This window comes from Tenrec ecaudatus, chromosome 15, assembly GCF_050624435.1.
Source record: "Tenrec ecaudatus isolate mTenEca1 chromosome 15, mTenEca1.hap1, whole genome shotgun sequence".
Classification (NCBI taxonomy): domain Eukaryota; kingdom Metazoa; phylum Chordata; class Mammalia; order Afrosoricida; family Tenrecidae; genus Tenrec; species Tenrec ecaudatus.
The window spans coordinates 25962824-25979644 of record NC_134544.1 but is presented as its reverse complement, the minus strand read 5'-3'; the positions used below and the strand labels follow the sequence as shown (position 1 = coordinate 25979644).

Sequence of the window (16821 nt, the reverse complement as noted above, 5' to 3'; positions counted from 1 at the left end):
GGCAAGATGGTCTCTACTACGCTAGTGTTTGACTGGAAGGAGATTTAAAGATCAAAAGAACACCTGGGGACAAATCGTCCCAGTGGGTCATCCAAATTCCACGATTCCAGAAATCTAGATTCTAGGAGAATTTAAGCGGCTTTGTCCAAAAAGCTCTAAAAGATGCCACAGTGAGTGCAGGCCAATCAGAAGAAAGACGCAGCTTGTTTTTCCATCAAAGGGTCTATCTGTAAGGGACCCAGCGAAAAGAACAGGTAGATACCAAACAACCCGACAAGCTGTCACAAGGGAGAGTGGCGATTTTCTGGGGAAACTGGGACTATTTATTAGCAGATAGACCTGGGTAGGTTAGCCTGGGGAAAAGTTATTGACCAATTCCTACTTCCACAGCGTCCTTCGATCTGCGAAGTCTGAGCCATCTGCCCATCATCTGAGGGTCTTGCTTCTAGGCTGTGGGAATTCTCGGGTCCCTGCACCTCTAAGTCCCTTCCTACAACCCCTCTTCCAGCGCGCTGGCTTTGGCCGCGATCCTGGCACAGCTTTCCCTTCCTGACTCCCTTTATCCTTTGGCAAGGGCAGGGATTGTTATGCTTAGTAAGGAGCCCCGGTTGGTGCCGTTGCCTGAGCGCTAATCGCCAGCTTGGCGGTTCGAACCCACCATTCGCTCCCGGGGAGAAAGAAGAGGCTGTCGGCTCCCATAAAGGTTTCCCGTCTGGGTCGCTGTAGGTCAGAACGCACGCAGCGGGTCTGATTGTAGTACTCACTGCCTTCAGTCGATGCCGACTCACCGCGGCCCTATAGTATAGGACTGAGCGCCCCTGCGGGTCGCAAGGGTGTAACTCTTTCTCCCGAAGTGTTAATATAACAGTTTTCTCTTTTTTCCGTTCTTCTTAGCCCTTGGTCCTGGCTGGGTGGCAGTCAGAGTTGGCGATTGACTGAAAGTCCTATCCACGCCGGAGGTAGGAGACACACAACCACGCTTCCGCCTTTAAATCTACCCATCGCCCACCGCGCCGCCCTATTGCGCACGCGCTCCGTTGTTGCCATGACAACGCGGAACGGCGCGCAGTCGCAGAACTGACCTATCGCGAGGGCGGAGATCTGCGCCTGCGCGGCGCCAGTTCTAGGCGGGCCGTTCAAATTTTCGCTCTGAGTTCCGTCCTGGGGTTTCGGGCTTCCGGTAGCCAGTGGACTTCAGTCCCCGGATCAGCGCGAGGTCGGGGTTTGATGTTGGGGTGTTCTGAACCCTAAGGCTGGGACGGTGGGGCAGAGGTTCACATTTGGCCGGCGTCTTTAAGCGGCTGTGGATCCTTTCGGGGGCTCCTGTCCTGTCCCTGTAGTTAATAGTAATTCGTACCCCTCCTTTGCTCGCCTACCGGACCCCAAACTTCCACGCTGCAGCCCCGACAACCCGGGAGAAATGCTTACCGGGTTTCTTTCTTCGCACTTGCATGTTTTTGTTTTTTAATTCTATTAAAATTCATGTTAAAAAAGAGATCAGTACCAATGTTTATGCAGAAAAGAATAGGCTGTCAGCTTCCATAAAGATAGTGCATTTGCCCCCTGAAATCCTTAAGGAAATGACCCAGATTTACCTCCTGTATTCTGGTGGTGTAGTGTTTATGCACTGGGCTGTCATTCGTATGGTTGGCGGCTCGGCAGAGGAAGACGGTTTTCTACGCCCATAAGCAGTTACAGTCTCGGAACCCCCCCAGGGGTGGCTCTGAGTCAGCATCCACTTGGTGGCAGTGAGAGTTTCACGATTCTGGTTTGGGATCCTTTACTTACCGAGGGCTGTAAGACAAGTCAGTATCGTAGGTTGGTTAGAAACTAAAATTGTAATGGAAAGAAACTGCTTTTGAGTTGTTCCAGGGAATTTGCCTAAATCTATCGTTTTGGGATTTTGAAAGTGAACAGAAATTTGCCTGGCTTTTATTTTTTTCTACTTCTCTCATCTATAGAATATGCTTACTTATTTGATATTTTTAAAAGCAGCTTAAAGAATGGACTCCGATCTGGAACAATTATGCACTTACATTAATGAGAAGATTGGCAATATTAAACACACGCTGTCATTAAGAAACTGTGGTAAGTAAAACGATAGTCCACTGATTTTGTACATTAAAAATGCATTTTAAGAGCAAATGCTTTGAGAATGATTGGGGCAGGGAATGTATGGATGTGCTTTATACAATTGATGTATGTATATGTATGGATGGTGATAAGAGTTGTATGGGTCCCTAATAAAATGTAAAAAAAGAAAAGAGGAGAAAAAAATGATTAGGGCAGGGACTGTACAGATGTGCTTTATACAATTGATGTATGTATATGTATGAACTGTGATAAGAATTGTATGAGCCCCTAATAAATTGTTAAAATTAAAAAAAATGATTAAAAAAAGAAAAAGAAAATGATTAGGGCAAAGAATGTACAGATGTGTTTTATACAATTGATGTATGTATATGTATGGATTGTGATAAGAGTTATTTGAGCCCCTAATAAAATATTTTTTAATAATAATAAAAAAAAGAAATTAAAAAAAAGCATTTTAATTTGTTGATCCTCTTTGTGTGATATCTCAATGCCTGGTTAAATGGTTGTCTTTTAGGAAGGGAACTTTGACTAGTAATTTTTAAAATCCTTTAGTATCAATTTTCTGAATATTGCAAAGGTAACTTATACTAGGCTGAAAGCGGCGTGACTTAGTAGATTACTGCAACCCAGACAACTCATTTTGACAAGAGGGAGAATAATTATTATCTATTATCTGTTTACTACCTGCTGGCTTAGGGGCTCGGAATTGTTCTGTGGTGTTCAAGGTCAGCATTTTGAAAGCTCCCGCCAGTCTGAAACTTACAGGGGTAGTTCTACCCTGTCCTAGTCAGTTGCTAGGAGTTGGCTTCAACTCGATGATAGCTGTGGGTGTTTTTGTTTGTTTGTTTAATTATTTAATAATAATTTTTAAAGATACAAACCATTAGCCATTGAGTTCATTCTCTTTAATGGCAACCCAATGCATTTTAGAGGAAACTATTCTAGCATTTCTGTTGACTGCTTTTCAGAAAGAACCTCACCATGTCTTTTTCCCCAGGTGCCTCTGGGTGGAGGCAACCTACTAGCCCTCTGGTTAGTAGCTAGTTGCACTAGGAGGTGGAGTTGGGCTATGAGTGGTTTACATCTTTATAAGAGGCTGCTGTTTATTTTTTCCAGGCCTGCCAAGGTTATCGTCAACCTATGACTTGTATTTTCTTTGCTCAGGGGCCTTGAATCGTTTGAATAGTCTTAAGTGTGAACCCCTCCAAACCCAAGTGAGGACAAAACATATATTACAGATTCCCAGGGAGGACACATAAGGTGCCCTCTCTGGACAGTGGTTGGAATTTTTTAGGTTTACACGTTCACTAAGGATAGATCCCTGTGGTGGGGTTCTGTCCTCATGTGGAGTTCTTACTTCTCATACTCCATGTTGAAAGCCCCATTCTTTGGCTCATGTTCCCATTAAAATCAGGTATATTTTGGACAGCCATATCTCGGGGGCTGGGGGGGAGTGGAAGGCAGTGGTGTACACACACATACACGTGTGTGCCTGGCCTGTGGTTCTCCCTTCAGGTGGAGTAGCCCTCATGAAAGCTCAACTGAGCTTGTTAAGACTCAACTGCCATGGGCTCAAGTAGAAAGAAAACGTTTTGGAACTGATGATGGCAACATATGTACCAATGTGCTTGATATAATTGGTGTATGGATTGTTGTAAGAGCCCCCAATAAAGGGATTCATTAAAAAAATTAATAATATCCAAAGTGGGGGGAAAAAGACTCAATTACCATTGGTTTGCTTCTGACTCTAGTGACTATAGAACAGAAGCCCCTTTGGGTTTCCAAGACTAAATCTTTGCAGGAGCTGACAGCCTCATTTTGCTTCTGAAGAGTGGCTGGTGGGTTCACACCCTTGAACTTGTGATTCGCAATCCAGCCCTTTACCCACTTTGCCATCAGGACTCCTAGCTAAGCCGGTAGAAGGCTGTTTATTTCGTCCAGCATTTCTTGGCATTTTCTCAGAGTGGAGGATTTGTTAGACTCGGGCCTGTGGTACTTGCCCCACCCTCCTCTTCTGAACTCCTTAGACATGGGGTCTGGAGATTACCTGGGGAGACGAATCCTAGGTGCAATAGCCCCCTTCCCGCCATGTGTCTATAAAGCAAAGCTTCCTGTTTCAGGAGTTCAAATGGATGTCTCTGTGTTTCTGCTTTGCTGTGTCATTTGTTCATTTTACCTGTGCTTATAATAGGCCACAAACCTGCCTTAAAGACTGTCTTAAATAAAATTGGAGATGACATCATTGTCGTCAACGACATTTTGAATAAATTGGAATTGGAAATCGAATATCAAGAACAGACCAACAATTCACTCAAGGTAATGCATTTCTTATTAAGAAACAAAGTCAAAAGGGCAATACATGTGAGCGCCCTAACCACCAGGTAATCGGGTCCTAGACGGCAAGTGTGAGAGTCCCCAGGGGATGCAGCACCAATCAGGTTTCATCTTTCCAGCGTAAGGAACTTGCTAACTCCCCAGGTGTTGTTCTTCCGGAGGGCAGCCCAGGCCGGGGAGCTTTACTCGGCAGCTCTTCGAAAGCTCTTCCATTTCGTTTCAGCGGGAGATGTGTTGGTGAGAGACGTGCGTCCCCCTGGGTGTCCCTAGTACTCTCTGCCACCCTGAGAAAGTACTTTCCCTCTCTGGGCCTCGGGGTCGCCAGGTGAAAAGGCACAGGTCATGCGGAACAGCGACGCTGGGTGGGATTTCCTTCTCTACAGGAGCAGAGTTTCTTCGTTCTCTGAAATGACAGGTGGCTTTGAACGGCTGGCCTTGCAGTTAGCAGCCCCGCACACCACCCAGGACACCACCACCACCAGGGCTCTTTGGAACGATTTCTTAAGCCCCTTCGTTTCTGCGTTTCTCTGTTTCAATACATTTTAATACCGTGACTCTTAAAGAAAAACATCTTGAGCCATACTCCGTGTGTATTTTGTCCTAAATTATTCACAAGGCATCTCGTTGACTTCAGCTAACACAAGTGCAGCTTCCTGGCGCAAATGTGTCTGTACCATAATTACCCATGCTGTTGTTAGAGCCATGAGGGTATTTGATGAGACTGGACCACAAATAGAGCCTCTCCAGTCCCTTTCAGCCTTAAGCTCCTGAAGCTCTGCGAAGACGGTTAGTTCTAAGAGTAGATGTGAGGGTGCTGATCCTCCTTTGGGGAGAGAGGAGGCTGTCTGCTCCTGGAAAGAGTCAGTCTCAGAAACCCAGAGGGCAGTTGTACCGTGTCCCGTCGGGTCGCTGTGAGTCGGAGTGGGCTCGATGGCAGTGGGTTGAGTTGTATGCTCATCCTGCTATCAGTCACCACCACCGCTCTGCCCGTGTCGTGCTGGGGTGATTCGCGTGTCGTTATGCTGTTGGGAGCTACGTCGCTGGTATGTCGAATACCAGCAGGGTCCTTCAAAGAGAAGGTTCTAACCACGTGGGAGTCTTCATTGAGCTGGACTATGTGCGAGTTGGCACCTGTTGCTGCGCCGGCCACACTGGAGACGTCTGCTCAGTTGCCACAAGTCGTCTACCAGAATGGGCATCCAAAGCTGCTCCTCTGTTTTCAGTTGCCTCCCAAGCGAAATGCTTTTGGAGAGGCCCCAACTTCAACCCTGCCAGCTGGAACAGGGTGATAGCAATTCTCCGGACGAAATCCAGCAGAGAAAGAAATTGCTCCATCAGGAGTCCTTATTTTCACCCTGCTCCAGCCCATCCTGCATTGGGTGCATTTGTAGTCCGTCCACCTGTCGGGTGACTGCTAACCACTAAGCCCGAGGTTCAAACCCACCCCCTGCTTCTCGGGAGAAAGACAAACTGCCTCGGTGGTCAGAATCCACTCGGTGGCAGGGGAGTTTCGGCTTTGTGGCCAAGGTATGTCATCTCTCACACATGTTCTTCGTAAGGTGGTGCAACCCCGGGCAGGACGGAGGCTTCATGAAGAGCATCTGTTTTGTTTCCTAACTTAGGAACTCTGTGAGTCTCTTGAAGAGGATTCCAAAGATGTGCAACATCTCAAAGAAAACATCCCTGCCCATTTGCCCCAGGTCGCGGCGCCGAAGAGCTGGTGAGTTTTCTTGTGGACGCTCTTGCCGCTGGAGGTGCAACAGACACCCGCACCTCCAGGCTTCTGGCTTTTCAGCAACGATTCCGTTTCTGTCACGCGCACTGGGTCACCAGACCCCTCTCCCACTGCCTCTGGGACAATGCCACCCCACACTGTCGAGGAGGCGTCTCCTCCTGATTCCTTTCCTTGCTCGCCCCACTGGCCCTCCTCTGGCACGCTCTCTATTCTGGGCTTGACAGTTCACAATGACCACAATGACCGGTTTATTACAGAACAGGGTGCAACTCAGGCTAAACCTCAGCCACCAGGCCGAGAAGCCTGTGAGTGAAACTGCCTTCCTTCTTCAGTGGAGGGAAGCCCTCAGCTCCGCTCGGCAGGCAGGTAGCCCTCCTCCCTGCTGACACCCCTCTTTCTGTGTACAAGTCCTTGACCACAATTACAACTCTTGTAGGAGACCCCTTGCCTCCTACTTCTCTGCTTCATTCTGCTGCCGTTTGCTTTTTCTCGCTGCGTCTCTTCATTTTTCTGTTTGCAAACCTCCGTGGCGCTGGCTGCTCAACGGTACAAACTCCTGGCCAGTTTTAAGGCATGGCATGCCTACCAGGGCCATAAACTGACCAATCTCTTAGAAAGCCACTGATAACTTATTTGCACATGAAGAGGGGCTGGGCTGTAACTCGCCTCATTGACAAAGTCTGTGGACCAGTCCCTGCCAGGCCCATCCCAACCGCAGGGTAGGCTGCACCCCGGCACCAAGGAGAAAGCATCAAAACCAAGTTGTTCACAGCTGACCCAGGAAATGGCAACCAACCTGGACACAGTAGCAAACCCTCTGGGATAGAGCATTTCCCCACCGTGATAACTTCTCACCATTTAGTTGGGACGGGAATCTCTTAGATGGTTTTTCCAAAGAGACCAGGCCAAAGGCCACATGAAGGAGGAACTCATGTCAGCACAGTACTCAACTACTGGCCATGAGGTTGGTAGTTCTAACCCACCCAGAGGTACCTCAGAAGACAGGCCCGTGTTCAGAATCTCACAGCCTTGACCACGGAAAACCCAGTCCAGGACTCCTGCTCGGCACGCATGACCTCATCGTGAGTCGCAATGGACACAGTATGAACTAGCAGCGGCAGCTCCGCGGGGTAGTTGTACCACCTGTATGTAAACCCAGGGGTTGCCCTGACTTGCAATCGACCCGACAGCATCAGGTTTGGTGTTTCCATAATCAACCTCCGGTTTCCCTTTGAAAAGATGACCGGCCAGCACCAGCCTTTCTGTGTAAGGTCGGGGCCCTGGTATCAATGCTGGGTCCTGTCCCCCGGAGAAGATGATGCAGCAGGGTCCTTGGGCACGGTCTGGCTTCTACACACTCGGGCCTTTCCCTGCCGGAGTAGATACTATTCACGAGAGGACTAGGAAGCAGGTCAGCATAGGACGCGATCACTTTCAAGGGCTCCGAAGTGCGGGCCGGGCTTGGCCATCCAGCAGGAATGTTGCCCGGGGAATAGGAGGAACGGTCTTCTAAGTTCACTGAGCCCTAGCTTTCAGGTTGGAATGCTTGTCTTCAACTGACACAGCGAGACCTGAAGGGGGGGCAGAGCTCTCTGTGTCCGGACATGCACAGGCAGGAGTGAGCCTGGCTCACCGTGGGGGCTGCCTCCTCCTGCTGCGTTCACATCAGGGTGATGGCACTGTAGCACTGGGCAACTTTGTCATTGTCACGACAACTCTGCTCAGCCACACTGCCCTCGTCCGGCCTGGGTGTCCTGGCTGTGCTTCCCTCTCGGTCTCTCAGGTCTTTTTCTTCCTGGGCATTCCCTTCCTTTGCGCCTGCGTTGCAGCCACTCTTTCTTCTCCCCCAAGTCCTCTTTCTTCTCCCCCAAGTCCTCTTTCTTGCAACCACAGTGCTAGTTGGCTTGGTGTGGTACTGACAACAGGCTCTGTTCCTTCATGGCCGTTCAACAGCCTGGAAGCTGCAGTTCTGCCTGGACTCGAGTTGCTAGTGGGGCAGGTACTATTAGTGGGGTTCTCATGGGCTCCAAAAGTTCTGCAGGACAGAATCCATGCTCCTGCCCGGCATCTTAACGTGAGTGCGCTCGGAAGGGACTGGCACTGCCAGCCAACATGATAAGTCGGAAGACAGAGGCTTAAGATGATTGATATTCCCATTTCCAGGAACTGGGAAGTCAGGAAGTGAAGCTGTTGGGGGCGTTTAGAAGAGTTCATTCTACACACACACTGACTCTGTGGAGCAGATGGCACAGGACGAAGGTGGCTGGCATCATCTGGTTTCTACCACTGATGCCAGTTTGGGGTGTGCCAAAAAGCACAACCATATTACTGAAGACTGAGGGACGAGCATTTTCAACATTTGTGTCAATATAGATCTTCATGGACCGTAGGGACAAGGAAGGTGGTTGGCTACACAATTGCTGCCTCAGGACGAACTGCGTTTAATTTGGACGATTTTCACTTGGGAAAACTTTTCCGTCTGTGGCTGAATTCCAGCCAGGATGGACTTGTTTGCATCTCTGTTTCCGTAGTGAAAAGGGGTCAGATCTGAACCCGAAAGAATCAGTCAAGGATGTGGAACCGGCCCCTGTGAGCAAGCCCCCCAGAGGACAAAGAAACATTAAGGAAATTTCATTTATCACTTCTGATGAGTTCAACGGTATTCCTGCGTAAGTACTTAGGACACATTTTAAGTTTCCAGTATAACTTCTGAGTAGCTGAAGGTATTCCCGTCTGAGTATTTAGGACACATTTTAAGATTTAACTGTATGTCTATAACAATCACTGTACATGTCTTTCCATCATAGAGCGTATTATTCTGACTGTAATGTGCTGTGTCCAAATCTTGATCTTTCCTAAACTGGTTTTACATTATACTATGCAAAATGAGGGAAGTCTCTTTTGAAGATGCTGTAAATCATGCCTTGTATTTAATTATAAAAATTACCTTTATAGTGAGATCTGGTGTTGACTAATAGGGCCCTGTAACTTTTCATGTTAACTTCACAATCAGTCTGTTGACATCCACAATTTACTAAGATTTTGGTGGGATTATGTGGAATCGCTGTGCATCCTGTTAAGAAGAACTGACATCTTAAAATAATGAGTCTTCTAGGAATATAGATGTCTGTTTATGTAGAGCTTTGGTTTATTTCATGTTGATTTTAAAGTCTCCATATAGACCAAGTACCTATGCCCATTTTGGGGGGCTAATATAAATGGTGTGCTTTTAATTTAAAACTTCGAATTGTCCATTGTTGGAAAACAGGAAAGCATAAATCAATCTTATATCCTGTAACCTTGTTGTAATTGTTTATTTGTTCCAGAATTCTCTGGTAAATTTTAAGGAATTTTCTACTTAAAACACCTGCAACTTTATTTCTCCTTAATCTGTTTGCCTTTTATTTCCTTTTTTCTTAACTTACTGCATTAGCTAATTGTCTGAGGAGCCAGCCCCTAATAAATCATCACGGGTCTGGCAGGTGCAATTGTACGGCAATAATAAATACAGATAATAGTAAACACGTAGTGAATAAAGAGAGATAGAAGAGAGAGTGAAATAATGGAGTCAGACACATTTCATGGTAGCATGCTCATCTCAGCCCTGCTTGGTGGTCCACGTGGAGATAGGAGATGAGGGGGAATGAGGACGAGGGGAGAGAGAACTCTATTTCTAACCAAGGCTTCTATTCCTTGGCGTGTGCAAGCCCCCTCATTACAGGTAGACATCGCCACAGGAAGGGGTTGTGCTGTAGGTACTACAGTAATGGGAGGGGGTGATCTAGGGGTATGCATGCAATAGGAAGTGGAGGTATTGAGGGTACACATGTGACAAGATGGGTGGACCCTCGATTCAGGATGGCGGCTTAACTTTGATTGCCCTGGAGCTGGAGACTATTTAGCCTAAGCTTTCAGGGGAAGCAATCCACTGTCCCTAACAGCAGGGAGAGAGCCCCACCCACAGTGGGAGAAGCACTGGTGTCTGCTTGCTCTGGAGGGCTGCAGTCTTCAGGGAGATGACTTAACAATCATTTACCATTAGTTGCAAGAAGTCTAGCATAGATATTTGGGGGAGTCAAGCTGGGGAACAGTCTTTTTGTACTTTCGGTATGATGTTGACTAGCAGTGGTACCCTTGTTGCTGATCTCGGGAGAAAAGCATCTTATGTGTCACCTTGAAGTTTGATGTGAGCTGTATGTCGTGTGTTTTGTAGACGTACTTTGTCAAGTTGAGGAAATTCTTCTCTGCTCTTACTTTGCTGAGAGTCCTTATCATGAATGGGAATCAGATTTTGTCAAATGATTTTTCTGCATATGATAGAATCATGATTTATTTCTTCTTTAGTCTGCTCATGTGATACGTAATATGGATTGAGTTTCTTGAATGATGAACTGGCCATCCATAACTGGAATACATTCTTTTGGTGGTGGCATATATTTCACACATTGCTGGATTCCATGTGCTAGTATTTTGTGAGGCTTATTGTAGCTGTATGCATGAGAGATACTGGCCTGTAGTTTCCTTTCACATAGTCTTGCTCAATGCCAGCCTTATAGAACGCGTTAGGAAGCCTTCCTTCTGCGTGTTTTCTGAAAGGACTCCCCCAGAGGGGCCTCACCAAAACAGGCCTGGGAACACTTCCTGGAGAGGTCACAGCCTTGAAAAACTCATGGAGCAGTTCTGCCTTGTCCACCTAGGTTGTGGCTGTGAGTTCGAATCCACACGATGGCCAGCAACGGTCTTTTAATAGCCACGAGCGCTTTAGTGATCGCCTCTCTTTCATTTGTGATAAGAATAATCTGTGCCTTCAGTTCTCTTAACTTCTGATTAAAAATATATACCTATCTATAAAACACATTTTCCAAGCCAAAATTCCAGGTGTACATTTACTGATAGCCGTTGCATTAATCAGGCGTGTGACTGTCACTCAGACTCATCATCAAGTTCCCATCACCATGAGCAGAAACACGCTGTTTCCCAAGCAGTGGCCCATTCACTCCCGCCCCGGTCGCCATTCCACGGAAGTGACACTAGACATTTGTCCTTCTGCGACTGGCTTGTTTCACGCATACTGTTTTCAAGGTTCCTCCATGCTGAAGCATAGATCAGCACTTCACTCTTCTGCACGACTAAATGGTAGTCCACTGTAGGAGCCACAATTTGTGTATCCGCCCCTCAACTGATGGGCGTCCAGGCAGTTTCCCTTTGGCTGCTTGTGGTCCGCGGTGCAGCAGTCTGGCAAGGCTGCTTTTGTGCCATCGTACTCTAGGGGGAGCTTCAAACACAGCATAAAAGTCCATTCTCCTTTCCACCCGTCTTCTGAAGCCTCTTCACAGACCTCGCCTTGGCATTGCGCAGCCCTGACAGTTCTGGGTGTCACTTTTTGAGGAGCTGCCAGCCTGTTTTCCGTCGTGGCTGCTGCGCCGTTTTGCCTGCTCACCTGCACTGTTACGGGTCACCCACACATCTTGGAAAGTTGTATTCTTATTTTCCCGCGCATTGAAGTGTTTCTGAATTGCTTGAGATAACTTCTCGGACCCAGCTGGTATTTAGACGAGTATGAGTAATCTCCAGTCTAGAATATGGGTGGACATTGAGCCCCGGGTGAGGGGGTAAGGGAGGTTGTTAATTTCTAGACCGAAAGCATGGTTCCCAGCCATAGTTCATGACAGAATGAAGCATCGCCAGTGCACCTCTCACTAGTAAGCCATGTCTTCATTTCTTAGGGTCTCGAGGGTTGTTCCACACTTTCTCCCGTGATTCAGGACCTTCTCATGGGACTCCTTGGTTGCGGTGAGCAGGCACCACCTTTTTCTTGGGGACTCGGGGGTGGAGTCCAGTGGTTGCGTGACCCAGTAGCTGACCCTGCTCTTGGCTCTCCTTGCACAGCGAGAAGCGGGTTGTTGCTCACAGTCCTTGTGTAGCCGCTCCCTGCTTTTCAGACCTGGACCGTGGCTCACTCGGGTAGGACGTGGAACCTCGTCCTTGTGAACTGTGCTGTGCCCCGTGACCTTGATGTCCATGGAGGTGATGGTTTGGATCGAGGGGATTTTCTCTGAGTTTTGTCATAGACAAAACTGGGGCGGGTGGTGGGGCGCCCTGGAAGGTAGAAGGCAGGAGAGATGGCCCCTCTCAAAAAACTGGGCTCCCTAGACGCATTTAAATTCCTCAGCATGTCCATACCAAGTCCCCAGGAAGGAGTTATTTCTCCCGGCTCCCTGCCAGCTTCCAGCTCAGGGCCTTCTGCTGTCGGCGAGCTGTGATTCGCTTCAGGGCAACAGTTTGGTACACTCAGGCCGCTTGGGGCAGAGGCTTCTCTTTTTATCTTCCATGATTTTGTGGTGTTGGAAGGATAGGCCGGACTGGACAAGTGGAATTCAGAGTGGAGAAGATGCTGTTCGCGGGGCAGGAGGGGATAGAGAGGAGCCTGGCCGTTTATGGGTTCCTTTGCTGTGTAAATTCAGAACCCTGCCATCTCTGCATGCTAGCAGATCCTCATTGCCGCTCTCTGTCACGCGTTCCTCTTGGTTGTTTTTGGCATTCCCCCCCCCCCTCCCCTTCCTTTCCACATCTTCCTCTTTTTCTTTTCTTGCTGTCTAAAACATCACAGGGTTTACAGAAAACCATTGACATCTTCCCCCCGCCCTTTGCTTGCAAACATTTAAAAATGTTTACATTCAATGTTATGCTGAGGTTAGTGGAATCAGCATCTGAGAGCTTATTTAAAATCATAGCATTCATTCCTTATGAGCGAAAGCCGGGCCTGGTTCTGGCGGGCTATGGCGTAGGGCAAGGGTAGCAGTTTGAAACCACCAGCCGCTCTGCGGGATAAAGAGGAGGCTTTTTGCTCCCACAGAGTTATAGTCTGGGGACCCCAAAGGGGCAGTCCTATCCTGTCATACAGGGCTGCTATGAGTCAGATGGACCCGATGACATGGGGGTGCATGTATGAGTGGAGAATTGAGCCCATCTCATGGATGAATTGGTATGAAGCCCAGCCTCACATCCGGGAGGGTCCTAAGTGACAGTAGTGGAATTGAAGGGAAGAAATTAAGAGACAGGCAAGTTTAAGGGTGCTCACCCCCGCCATGACTTCAGGAGCCAAGTCCGTGTGGAGAGAGAGACTCTATTTCCAACAACAGTTTATATATGCTTGGGGGCGTGCAAGCCCCCCTGATTACAAGTAACCACTCAGGTAACAAAGCGGGCTGTACCTTAACCCTAAAGGTCCCTGTGTTCATTGGAGCAGTAACCTCACACCAGGGCCAGGGCCAGGGCCAGGGCACGGGGCGTGGCTGACTTCAGAGCCTAGAGAGCAATAGCACATCTGCCTCTACAGTTAGAGTTTGGGCTAGTTGGCAATCAGCCTTGTACGTGTGAGAGGTAACCTTAAGGTAGCACTATTATGGGAGGATAGACTGGGGGACAATATTAATTATGAGAATATGATTGGGACTTGATCTCCAACTCACAGATGTGAAGGCATCCCTCTACCCCAGAATCCTGGCCTGCCAGGCTTCTTAAAATATGAGAATAAAGGGGGAGGGAGGGGAAAAGAGAGGAGTTGATAGATACCAAGGGCTCAGATAGAAAATAAATGTTTAGGAAATAATGATGGCAGCATATGTACAACTATACTTGATACAATTGCTGTGTGGATTGTTGTAATAGCTGTGAGCCCCCAGGGACAAGTGACCAAATGATCTGAAATTGACGGCAAAGAGGTTGTAGAATGTCTGGTGGGGGGTTGATCGAGTGCAGTGCAGCCAAATGAAGGTCGAACATGACAGTGGGCCAGGAGGAAAGTACAAGGAAAGAGAGGAAACAACTAGGAGACAAAAGACATTTTTAGAGGTATAAATTCAGGCACATACATATGTAAACATTTATATATAACAATAAGGATATAAGTCTATATACATATTTCTATGTTAAGTATTAAGGTAGCAGATGGACACTGGGCCTGTACTCAAGTCCTCCCTCAACACAAGAGCACTTTGTTCTAATAATCTCGCCTTCCTGGCCAGACCAGAGTATGTACACTGATACAGATAAGAGCTCTCGACACACGGAATCCAGGACCAGTAACCCCTCAGGAACAGTAATGGGAGTAGTGATACCATGAGGGTAGGGTGAAGATCGGGGGAGAAAGGGGGAACTGATCGCAATGATCAGTGTGTAACCCCACCCCACCCCCAGGGTCACGAACAACAGAAACTTGAGTGAAGGGAGTCAGCAGACTGTGTAAGATAGGAAGATAAAAATAATTTATTATTTATCAAGAGTTCATGAGGGTGGGAGGGTGGGGGAGGCAGGGAACAAATGGGACGATACCAAGGGCTGAAGTAGAAAGAACATGTTTTGAAAAGGATGATGGCAGCAAATGTACAAATCTGCTGACACAATGGAGGTCTGGATTGTTACAAGAGCTGTAAGAGCACCCAATAAAATGATTTATTAAAATAATAATAATTTTAAAAAGCAAAGCGTTCACCCACCTCTACTGTCTTCCCAGTCCTCTGCTCCCCACAAGGCGGCGGCAGCACTTGTGGGGATGGCTCAGACTGGGGTTCAGAGTTGTGTTCTGTCTTGCGTATGGGTTGCTCTGACCCAGGACCGATTGAGCAGCACCTGACAATAACCACTGGTTACTGTACACAGGCGTAATTAGACAAGATAAGCCCCGAGGTGTTACGCCTTCTTTTTCCAGTTGGCTAGATGTCTCGGGTCCGTTTGGAATTGACAGGAATGTGTTATCATAAAGGGTACTTTCTGTGTCTAGCTTTACTAACATACAAAATTGTTGTTTTTCAGAGGAAATGATTTTGTTTGATGATTCTTTAAAAAGAAAAAAAAACTAGCAGTATATTTCTTCCCCACCCCCCACCACAGGTACATGAAGTCCCGCTTAACTTATTGTCAAATTAATGATGTCATTAAAGAAATCAACAAGGCAGTAGCTAGTAAATATCAGATTGTTCATCAGCCCAAGAAGTCCATGAATTCTGCGACCAGAAACCTCTACCACAGGTTTATGGAAGAGGAAACAAAGGATACCAAAGGTAACATTGCAGCATGCGCAAAGGTAACATTGTAGCATGCGCAAAGGTAACATTGTATCGTGCGCAAAGGCAACATTGTAGCGTGCGCAAAGGTAACATTGTAGCATGCACAAAGGTAACATTGTAGCGTGCACACACATATAAGTCCCACTGTCTGGTGTCGAACTGCATCATGAGAAACAGCGAATCCTAGAAACTTCTAGAGGCAGTTTTCATTTGAAACGGTTTGCCTACTAGGGGACAGTTGGCAACATCTGCAGACACTTGGTTACAATCTATGTAAAGAGTTTCAGTTTTTCATTTTAGTAAGAACACTAGATTTTGCTTTTGGTTAATGCCAACGGTGTTCCCAATTGAATGCACTAACAATGCAGCTTCGCGGTTGGTCTTGTAGAAATTAATCACTAATACCTTTATTCTTAGGTCATTATTTTATCGTGGAAGCTGACATCAAGGAGTTCACGGCTTTGAAAGTTGACAAGAGGTTTCATGTGATGATGAATATTTTACGGCACTGCAAGAGGCTCTCAGAGGTCCGAGGGGGAAGACTCACCCGTTACGTTATTACCTGATGCCCCGGGAGCCCTGGGAGCAACCTGCAGCAGAACATAGAAGCTATTCCTGTCAGTGCTCTGTCTACTATTTCATTAGCATCTTCATTTTCTTTTCTTGCTTCATATAAAAAAGAAGACTTTTGTGTTTATCATGCATAAGTATTTTAAAAATTCCCTCCCTTTGAAAAATAGATAAGCTCCTACCCTGTCAGCCTTCAGTGTTAGGCACACGATGAACCAAAGGGTTCCCGTCTAGTTGTGTGCTCAGTGGACAGTGAGCTGACTCAGGAAGAAGGGTCGTCGCTGTGGTTGTGGAGGAACAAGAGCAGGGAGAGCAGGTCAGGGCCCCAGGCCTCGAATTGAATGCCATTAGTACCTGAACTCATTGGCTTTTCAGTATGGGAAAACTTCCCGAAAGTTGGGTGTGGAGGCAGATTGTACATGTGATTATTCTGCTTTCTCATGTGATTGGACAGCAGCTTACATGGCATGGCTTGAGTATAAAACAGTTTGTCAACTTAACTGAAATGAAAGTCCATTGAAATGAAGAAGGGGGGTGGGCATGGATCATGTAGGAAGTGAGCCCGCTGCTCTCTGCCCCGGGGAGGCTGGCTGGCTGTCCTAGGCCCGTGCCATCTGCTTGGCAGGCTCATCCCTGTCAGAGAACAGAGGGCTTGGCAGGGCCTGCGCCAGGTCACACCATCACAGTGATGTCGGAGGGCGTGGTGAGTTTTCCACATGTGTCGGTAGCCTTTCTTTCGCCCTAATGTAAATGTGGGTCTGTTTAATTTTTTGTATCTTGATGTAAAATAAAAGTAACAGCATAATACTTGGTCTTAAGTCTTCATTTTTCTCTGAATTATTTCTTTCCTATGAAAATCATTTTCTCTGTTTAAAATATTTCTTCTCAAAACTCAGGTTAAACAACTATCAGTACGTGGTTTTAATAGAATGGATACAGGAGTCAATATTCTCTCTTATTTGTTAGCACCTAACAGCTTAGTACATTATTTTGGTTAAAATAAATTTCCCATCCACTTTC

At 47.1% G+C, this 16821-nt stretch overlaps 1 protein-coding gene across 1 annotated transcript; it reads left to right on the top strand.

Annotated features, from left to right (window-relative positions):
- Positions 1-1118: 1118 nt before the first annotated feature.
- Positions 1119-16600, top strand: SKA1 (spindle and kinetochore associated complex subunit 1). The gene is made up of 7 exons (XM_075532937.1): positions 1119-1216; positions 1996-2088; positions 4286-4410; positions 6051-6148; positions 8695-8832; positions 15056-15225; positions 15649-16600. The coding sequence occupies exons 2-7, from the start codon at positions 2004-2006 to the stop codon at positions 15795-15797; spliced, it is 765 nt and encodes a 254-aa protein (XP_075389052.1). The 5' UTR covers positions 1119-1216; positions 1996-2003; the 3' UTR covers positions 15798-16600.
- Positions 16601-16821: the final 221 nt, after the last annotated feature.

Coding starts and splice junctions, on each gene's coding strand:
- SKA1 (XM_075532937.1), top strand. CDS start 2,004: ATGGACTCCGATCTGGAACAATTATGCACTTACATTAATGAGAAGATT. Junction 6,149..8,694: donor GTCGCGGCGCCGAAGAGCTG/GTGAGTTTTCTT, acceptor CTGTTTCCGTAG/TGAAAAGGGGTCAGATCTGA. Junction 8,833..15,055: donor GAGTTCAACGGTATTCCTGC/GTAAGTACTTAG, acceptor CCCCCACCACAG/GTACATGAAGTCCCGCTTAA.